Genomic DNA, 9,778 nt, shown 5'->3' with positions numbered 1-9,778 from the left:
TAAAAAATGTATGAAAAATCAAAAATGAAAATGTAAAAATGAAAATGTAAAAATTAAAATCCAAAATGTAAAATTTCTATGTGAAAGATTTTTTAATTAGGTATTATAAACTGAATTTCCCGGTCTCCCGGTCCAGCAGCCACCCTGAAATTCTAAGCTGCCGTGCCGCCGTAAAAATGTTCCGCCCTTTTTAAATTTCGATGAATAGTTTTCTTCATTTTAGATTTGAAAACTACAAAAAAAAAGACAGTGCGAGTAATAACATATATATTAAAAAAAAATTAGTATTATTATTGTATTATTATTTGTTTGTACGCTCTGTAATTACGTAATTTTCCGTACAACTTACCCATTTTTTTATTACCAAATTATCTTCTGTATTTTTAGTACATTTTAATCAAAGCTTGACTTTTAAATTTCTGTCAAAGTATCGTTTTTGCACGGTTTCTGTTCACCTAATTTAAATTATATGTTATTTATCATTAGGATTTATTACATTTTAATGTCGTTCTTATATACTACTTTCTTATTTACTTCGGAAAAAATTTGTATTTGAAATTTGCATATTCTAAAAAAATTTTGCATTCATAGTAGTTGATTCAATTTCATTTTTTTCGAAAATCGGAAGTCTTCAACTAATTTAAAGGCTAGCTTTGAATTTTCAATATAAAAAATCTACTGAAAAAAATGTGTAACACATAAAATTTGAGCATACATTGTGTTCCATACATCATTTTTTATAAATTGAGGTAAACCTTTATTTTGTACCAAAAAAATTATTATACATATTTGTAAGACTTCTAAAATCTTATTGACTGTTTATTGAATGTATTCTTCCTCGTGCAGAAGCAAGATACAGATTTTTTTGTCACCAACATATTGAACGATGATGCATTCAAAAAATTTCCAAAGTAATAAATAATGTCAATAATAAAAAAGAATGTTTATGGTAAACAGTAAGGTTACGTTCCTATGATAAGAAGACATCCTGTAATCGATTTTTCAAGACTGAGTATTTCCCTATTCGTGTAGATGGCACAAAGCTCGCGAATATCAAACCTTTCCACAATCCGTCTTACCGACAAAAATTCACGGAAATACAATCCGAGAAATCGATTATAACGATACAGATAGTTTGGACTTTATCCACTTTAAAAGTGTAATCTTAACTATGGATAATTCTGTTCTGATTAAATTTTTCTTCTAATGGTTCATTTTTTAGAAAAAGAGTAATCATCGGTATATATTTGCTCACATTTGCAAGAAATTCTACAAAGAAAAACCCAACTGGTAAATATTTTTAACTAACTGGGACAAAATGAACGAGAGAAAATTTAATCTTCGTCGTCGCTTACAATTCTTCGAGCTTGTTTTGCATCCTGCGTTTTTACACTTTCGGGCTCATCTTCTTCGTCGCTTTGGAAAACTCGACGTTTTTTCGTTAGTGGTGTGTCCGTGTCTGAATTTTGCGAACGATCCCGCTTTGATTCTTCTACAATTGTACAGAGCATAAAATAAATAAACTAGGAGAAAATAATATTAAAATAATTTACAGTGTGAAGAAGAAAATCTCACCCAAATTTTGAGTTGCAAGATTTGTGACTTCAGTTTCGGAATCAGAAGAATCCACCATTTTCTGAATTCGTCCCGTCTTTGATTTTCCCTTCTGTGAGTTTTCTTTGTCTAACAATTAAATTAGACTTACTATAAATTTGATTCTTTTCATGATAAATTAGCAAAATATAACATAAGAATTACCAGAACGGTCATGTTCAATTTTCGCGGACTCGGCTTCAGAATCAGAAGAGATATCGATTTTTCTTGATGGGTTTGAGCTAGTGTTGCCTTCATTTCTGTTTGAATTTGATTTCATGGAACTTGGAATGCTTTGATCCTCGATTTCAGAGTCAGGCGAAATGTCAATCTTCTCTAATCGTGCGGCTTTGGATTTTCCTTTTCCTAAGAATAAATTTTCAAATTATGATTAAAACCACTGTCTTTTTTTGCATATATCAAATGTTACAAAAAAAAAAGATTTAAAAACACCTTTAGCTTTCTTCGGAAGGACCGGAAGATCCGCTTCGGAATCTGACGAAATCCCAATATTTCCTTGGACTTTCTTCTTGCCTTAATCAAAACATAAATATCTTCATTATCTCCATTTTTTATTTCAGTTTTGCATTTTTAATGCAGTATAAATTAACGAAAAATGTGAAAATGTTGTGAATTATTTCATTAAAAAAAAAAAAAACATGAAATACCTTTTTTCACAGGTGCTTTAGCTTTATTGCTTGCTCTCGGACTGCTTTTAGCTTTAGACACACTATTCTCGCCATTTTCCGGTATTGTTAAATTCTCACTCGCATTTAAAGGAGGAGATATCGAACGTTGTGATTCTGTTAAAAATTCAGAGATTATTACATTTTCGAACAATAGACTTAAGGAACTGTCCATTAATTACGTAAGACTTTTTTTGTTGGGGGCGTCAAGTTTTGGCTGTTAAAATTATTCTTTATCCCCTAAAAATCCTGTATCCTAGTTTAAAATCTATGGCAATCCCTCACCCAGGCGGCAACCCGAATTCTTTATTAATGAAAAACGAATTAAAATTTACGAACACGAATTCGTAGAAGAATTCAGTTTTTGTTCATACAGAATTCTTTCCCAATTCATATTATAATCGTAGTATGTCCGCGGAAATTAATTTGGAAGGAATTGAAAAAGATTTCGGGCGAACACATCAAGAACTGTAGCGACATAAAGAAACTATAATTTCAGGCTTTACGATTCCTTCAAAATGAATAATCTTTCAAGTTCCAGCCTATTCATGAAGAATCCTTTTCCAATTCTGTTATTGCTTCATGTGACCAATACATGAACATAGTACGTAATGAAATTGAATACATAATGAATGACAACAGTCTTCTTATGTATGTTAACGCGATGCTAATTGAATTATTTTTAAATTCAGTTTTAATATCGAAGAAGTCTCGAAACCAATTTTTCGCAAAAATAAATAATCATTTGTATTATTATATTATTACTTTATACTTTAATATACGTTCACATGTTCTAGCAAACAATTATTTGCTATTACACAATCACTACACTATTTATAATCGCAAGCTATGAAAATTTCTATTTTCCGCGGGTTCGAACCCTATGTGTTTCGCATTCCTAACGCCTAAAGCTTCGCGGCTAACCTTGCTTGAAGTATGAAAACAAAAATCTGAAATATAACCTACAGCTATGTAGGGCAATCTGCAAATTTTTGTGACCCATTCTATAAAAAGTGTTGCTAAGCTTATAATAATATATGTACTAAGATTTTCGATATATCACAAGTGATTCTTGAATATTTTATGTGATTAAACAAGATTTAAACTTAATTCAAAAATATTTTAAAAGATTTTAGAGAAATAAATATATATTTTAAGAAATTTTATCGATTTGAAAGAATCTCTACAAATTTCCGAAGATTTCAAGAGATTCAACAGACTTTAGAGAATTCAAGAACATTATTTATATTTTTAAATTACGTTAAAATCTTAAAACTCATTAAAATTCTACTGAAATTCCTTAAAAATTCCTTAAAATCTTTGAGCAATGATTCAATTTTTTGTCAATATAAAAAAAAGTCCGATCGGTTCGATTTGAACGCGCGTTCCTCAGAATGCTACCCAAAAAACACCAAAGTACTTTCATAAATACCTGGAAGACTTAAAATTGAATAATCTTGCTTGTTTATTTCCTTGACACTCGGGTTTTATTGTTATAAAATAATTCAGTGAAAAAAAGTTTTTTAACAATAAATTTCATTTTAAAGAAAATGCGAAAATATTGATTGAAATTAAAGTTTTTGCACGAAAATCGGCTGTATGTAGAGGACTCCTAATCAACGTGACAGACAAAGTTATCTGCGTCTCGTTTTCAATGTTTCGCTGACGCAAGTACAATACAATTAAATAGAATGGATATAACACCGTACAATTTAATAACCGATGCAAATTTAGCGGATCATTCAAATTCTACAATCAAAAGTATCGTGCCACTTTTTCATTTTTTACCTGTTTGAAATAATACTCTACTTCTGAAAAGATTTTTGTACTCAATTCTTTTAATATTATATGATATTTAAATCGCTTGATCTTAACGTATTAAAAGTCAATTCTTAGAGCGTTGCTTAGGAGTTTCAAATAAATAATACGAATTCTCAAATATAGAATGTCAAAAGATCAAAATAGGAATACTTTGATAATACTGTTACAAAGTTCCATTTCAATAATTTTGGAATACTTGATTAAATACTTAAAGAAATTGACATTAATTTTTTCTTCATTCGTTTGTCATGAAAACTGAGTTAGAAACGGATTCACCGAGAGTTCGTGATTTATTCATTTGAGTTTCTTTATGAATTACTTCGAGCTATCGGAAAATGTTCAATTTCGAAATACTTTAGAAGCTCATTTGAGATTCTTTAAGAATACTTGTACGAACTCAAAATTAGTTAAAAGTGGATAAATATCATTCTTTTTATATTAATTATCCATAATTTATGAATTCAATGAAGTAATTCATATTGAACTCTGACTTCAGAACTAATTGAGGATTATTTCTGAATAGGCTTGCTGTCTGGGTTAAGATCTCTAAAAAACGTCTAAAATCCTTGAAATTCAATTAAATATTTCGAATTTTGATGAGATCCTTTGAAATCTCTGCAATCTCTTTAAAATTCACTAAAATCTTTAAAATCCGTGAAAAATTTTTCAAATCTCTTGCAATCACTTATTATGTATTAAACGCCACTAAAATCTATAAAAACCCAATAAAAATCAGCAAAATCCCTTAAAATTCTTTGGCATATCCTAAAATCCTATGAAATTAAATTAAATCTTTTAAAAACTCAGGAAATCCTTTAAATACAGTGGATATACTTTTAAATCTTTTGATATTTCTTAATCTTTTGAAATCTTTGCAAATATTTTTAAATCGTTTGAAATATGTTTAAATCATTCTAAATCTTTGAAGTCGCATTTAAATCCCCCGATATATTCTTCAAAATTCGTGAATATTCTTCGGTATAACATAAAATCCTTTAGAATCATTTTAAATTCGGTGAAATAGGTTTCAATATTTCGGAAAGTGTCTTTAAACCTCGTAAATTTACTTTATCGCATTAAATCCTTTAAAACCCTTTGAAATTTCGAAAATCATTTTTAAATATTTCAAAATGTCTTTAAATCCTTACAATCTCTTAAAATATCTTGAAATTCGTGGAAATCGCTCTAAATTCCTTAGATTCCCTTAAAATCACTCAAATCTTTTGAAATCTCTTTATATCCCTTAAAATCTTGGAAATTCCTGATATCCTTCAGATCGTAATAATACTTCGCTATTACATGATATCCTTTAAAATTATTTGAAATTTCGTAAGCATATTTTATGATCCATTGAAATCCCTAGATATCCTTGAAGAACTGTCAAAGTCTTTGAAATATTCAATTTCCCATCAAAATCTGTCAAAAGTTGTGAGATATTATAAAATCTTTGAAATCCCTTTAAAATTAACTGAAATCTTTAAAATCCGTAAAAATCGTTCCGAATCTTTAGAAATCCATTACAATATATTGAATTTAAATTTTTTACAAGCCGTATACATTTCTCGAGACCTTTCAAAATCATTTATTTTATTCGAAAATCCATTGAAATCCCCAGATATCCTTCAAATTTCGGATAATACTTTGAAATCACATAAAGTCATTTAAAATCCTTTAAAATCTCTTAAAATACCCTTACATCCGCGAAACTCGTTCTTAATTCCTTAAAATCCCCAAAAATATGTCTTTATCTCTTAAAATTCAATAAAATCTCTGGAAATTCGAATAAGCCCTTAAAGGTTTTTAAAACCTTGTAAAATCCCTTAAAATAGTTGAGATACTCACTGAAGTTGTTATAGCTAATGCCTTCAAACTTTCGAAATCTTTTTGAAACATTTAAAATCTGTGAAACCACTCGTAATCATTTTGAACTGTTTGAAAACCCCTAAAATGTTGTAATCCCTTTAAATCTTTTTTAATTCCTTGAGATCTATGACATACGTAAAAAGCTTTGTTAATCTTGTTGCATTTCATAAAAATTGTGTAATTCTTTGAAATACTTTGTCATCCTTTGAAATACCCTAAAATTGCTTGAAAAATCTTTTTTCAAAAAACGCTCAAATCACTGGAAACCTTTCAAATATTTTCAAATCCTTTGAAATATTGTTTACAGTGAAATTTTTATTGTATATTCGATACATTGAGTAAAAAATATGAAATCTTGCTTAAGAAGTACGGGGGGGGGGGGTGTCAAAAAAATCTTTTACGCAGTTAATGGAAGTTCCGCAACACAATTCACTAGACCCTTTTAAAATTGGAACCAGGCAAATAAAAAGAAAATTTGAAATTGCAAGTCTGTTAATTAAAAAGTTTTGGAATTGAATAGTTACATATTAATCGTAAGATTAGGAATTTATCGATTTATTTATTGAGGGATACATTCTTCAATTTAGTCTTTCTCTAGAAATACCATCCAACTCGACTTAGGTTTTGGCACAAAACTGCAAAAAAAACTTTTCAGAATGTCTTTTTATAACACAAAAAGGATGTTTTATGGTTTTTAAAACGTTTACACAATTTGAAACTTGTTTTACTTTTTTGTTTTTGGGTTTTAAAACACATATTAAAACGTTTCTTCCGCAATTTCGGGCCAAACTGATGTTTTTAGAGAATGGATCAATTGAAAGAAAAATATGTCGCCTTTTCTGCTCGCTTTTTTAAAAATAATTAAAGGAAAGTTGCAAATGAATATTTGTGTAGCCAATCGATAAAAAAGCCTCACCAGACTTTTTAAAGTATTTCTTAAGATTCTCGAGAACGTCCCCGTCATCTTCGGAATCCGAATCGATCGCGGTTGCCTTCTTGGAGTCTGAGGAAAGTAAATAAAAGTAAAGAACATAGGAAAGTTAAATAGAAGAGAGGATGTTTAAATCATTGAATATCTTTATACAGACCTTCAGCAACAAATTCACCCCGGAGTGCGGCTTCAATGAGAGTACAGCGTTTCTTGATAGTAGCAGTGAGCATGCTGGCTGGTATCCTCCAGTAAGCTTGCTCCAAGTCGGGTGGTTCGATTCCCATTGCGCGAATAAGTCGTTGAAAACTTGGCGAATCCATTGCCGCTGACGTATCCGCGGTCAGAGGCACGACGGGAATTCCTTCGTCGCTTTCCTCGTCTCTATCTTCCAAAGATTCTTCCAAACTTTCCTTGATCCACTCCAACGCCTCCTGCATGTCTAATCAAAAAGTCGAGCATCGTCAATTTCCAACTGAGAAAATACCCCTTTGTTTTGGCAGAATTTATACTGAGAGGAAGACGAATCACCTATTGAAAGTGACATTCGGCAAGAATATTCAGAACTTTGGAAATATTTCTGAAATTTTTGTTTGTGCTTCTAAACAATGCTTTTAAATGACGCTATTCAGGGAGGACGCAAAACTTCATTTTCTGTATTCCTGGACATAGCCCTAATTTTCTCCTGACTAATTTTTCATTTTCCGGAATAAAAATGGAAACACAATAAAACAATTTCAGATTGAAATTTAAAAACTTCAAATTTATTATTTTATTTCAACGAAAAAGATGATTTTTCTTCCATAAAAGATCAGTTTTCAATCCAAAAAGACGAATTTTCAACAATATAGTTAAACTTTTACCCGAAAATTTGAATTTTCAACCGACGAAAACAAACTTTTAACAAAAAATGTAATATTCGATATTTCAACCAAAAAGACCACTTTTAACAAAACACATGCATTTTTTTTAAGTTGTCTTTTTGAGTAAAAAAAAGAATTCTTTTTTGCGGAAATGTCAAACTTCTTCAATTTTCAAAAAAATAGTTAAATTTTCAACTAATAAAAAACATTTTTAACAAATAATGGAAAAGTTAAATTTTAAGTAAAAAAATTAATTTGCAACAAAAATGCTACTTTTGAACAAAGTAGTCGAATTTTCATCCAAAGAGACGAATGTTACAACCAAAAAGACAAACTTTCAACTAATAAAAGTTTTTAAGTTTAAGAAAAAAGTTTATGCAAAAAATTCAATCCAACTTTCAAACTACAAGACATTTTTGTTCTCCAAAATAGGAATTTTAAACGATTAAACTTAATTTTCAACCAAGCAGTTGCATTTTTAACAAAAAAAATATATATTTTAGTTGAATTTTTAAAACCATCATATGAATTTGTAACAAAAAGTTCATTTTTAATTTAAAATAGTTGAATTTTCAACCAAATAATACAATTTTTATCTAAAAATAATTGTCAGGAGGAAATAAATATAAAAAAACAGTAATACAATGCGAAAAAGTTACAAGGTGGTCGCAAAATTTAATTTTTTAAATTCTCTAAACTTTCTTTACCAACTTTTTATTTTCATTGAACATTAATATTCAAAGATTAAAATCATAATCTTTTAACTATTTTAACGTGGAATCTTTTATAAACGGGATGAAAAATTTCAAATGAAGATTAAATAATGTCAAATTATTCCTTGACAGTTACTTAAATTGCATCTTATAGAAACTCCCTGACGTTCGCAAGATTTTTGCAAATTCCCTGCCTTAACTTCTGCAGAATCCTACTGCGTTGACTAAGAGCTGCAAAATCTTCCTGCGCAGCCGTAAGTTCCATAGAATCCTACTGCAAAACTTTAAAAATGGTAGGGTACCTTTTCATTGAACATTTTATTCATGAAATCATAAACAACCGAATTTAGTTTGTAGGTCGTCCCAGCTATTAACCCAACTATTAACGTAAACAAGAACTAGATGTTTAGACATTTTTTTTCCTCAGAATAAAATCCTCAATGAAATGGTACCCTACTATACTTAAGGCTACGCAGAAGGGTTCTCTGGTAATTCAGGCTGCGTAGTAACGTTTTAACATATTTATAGCTGCGTAGTAGAGTTCTATGGTAGTTATAACTACGCAGTAGTGCTATATCATCTTTAAGGTTTCTATCGTCCTTTGTAGTACACAAAAATAAAATTACTTACTGTTCTCGATGACGTCCTTCAGCAATCCTGATAATTGACCATCCGAATACAAAATAGTGGGCTGCTTCTTATTTTGTTTTTTACTCTTATTTTGCTTTGCTGTTTTTCTCAGGGCATTTCGAGAAGACCTGGATCCATCTCTATTAGAATCAGAGTCACTCGCAGTTCCACTTCTTGACGCTGTTTCCCAAGTTGACTTTGGACCTTTAAATACAACATTTGATACCAAATTAATAATAATAATAATAATAATAATAACAACAATAATTAAATCCGCCTCGGTGGTTCAGTTGGTTAGACATTCGGACTTCACCTCAAAGGTCCAGGGTTCGATCTCTGAGCCGGTACCTCTGGAACTTTTTCAATGTACATTTACCGAGGTTCTGGTGGTTCGGAACCCACCTTAAGCTATAGGTCCCCCCATCGTGTACTTAACTGCAACCCAGTCCGTCAATGATGGGGTAAAAACCAGGCTTTGTCCAATATGTATGGGCAGACTGCTCTCATCAGATCACTTGATTGCATTGTAAAAATGCGTCCATGACTGATGATATATACCGAGACAGCCCCGTGCCAAAATGATCAAATAAAAAAAATCCAACTCTTACAAAAAAAATGCCTTCGACATGTTGGGCAGTATAAGCCTGTGACAACATTTCAACAAAGAAATGTTTTTTTTAA

General features: G+C 30.3%; 1 protein-coding gene and 1 long non-coding RNA gene across 2 annotated transcripts in view; one reads left to right on the top strand and one right to left on the bottom strand.

The window, feature by feature from the left end:
* Positions 1 to 792: 792 nt before the first annotated feature.
* The window catches only part of LOC117181567 (protein timeless homolog), a 384,720-nt gene continuing 375,734 nt past the window's right edge, over positions 793 to 9,778 (bottom strand). Inside the window, exons 24-31 of the mRNA XM_033374395.1 lie at positions 9,098 to 9,301; positions 7,052 to 7,333; positions 6,880 to 6,966; positions 2,262 to 2,396; positions 2,047 to 2,127; positions 1,759 to 1,959; positions 1,576 to 1,683; positions 793 to 1,492 (exon numbers count right to left, since the gene is read on the bottom strand). Coding sequence (XP_033230286.1) covers positions 1,335 to 1,492; positions 1,576 to 1,683; positions 1,759 to 1,959; positions 2,047 to 2,127; positions 2,262 to 2,396; positions 6,880 to 6,966; positions 7,052 to 7,333; positions 9,098 to 9,301 — 1,256 coding nt within the window. The 3' untranslated portion in view covers positions 793 to 1,334. The remainder of the gene's footprint in view (positions 1,493 to 1,575; positions 1,684 to 1,758; positions 1,960 to 2,046; positions 2,128 to 2,261; positions 2,397 to 6,879; positions 6,967 to 7,051; positions 7,334 to 9,097; positions 9,302 to 9,778) is intronic.
* Positions 1,180 to 9,778, top strand: part of LOC117181569 — a 9,337-nt gene continuing 738 nt past the window's right edge. Inside the window, exon 1 of the long non-coding RNA XR_004468136.1 lies at positions 1,180 to 1,290. This is a non-coding gene — a long non-coding RNA (uncharacterized LOC117181569). The remainder of the gene's footprint in view (positions 1,291 to 9,778) is intronic.

Source organism: Belonocnema kinseyi, chromosome 10 (genome assembly GCF_010883055.1).
Source record: "Belonocnema kinseyi isolate 2016_QV_RU_SX_M_011 chromosome 10, B_treatae_v1, whole genome shotgun sequence".
Classification (NCBI taxonomy): Eukaryota; Metazoa; Arthropoda; class Insecta; order Hymenoptera; family Cynipidae; genus Belonocnema; species Belonocnema kinseyi.
Note: the sequence above shows the minus strand (reverse complement) of the source record. Positions and strands in the feature narration are given on the sequence as shown.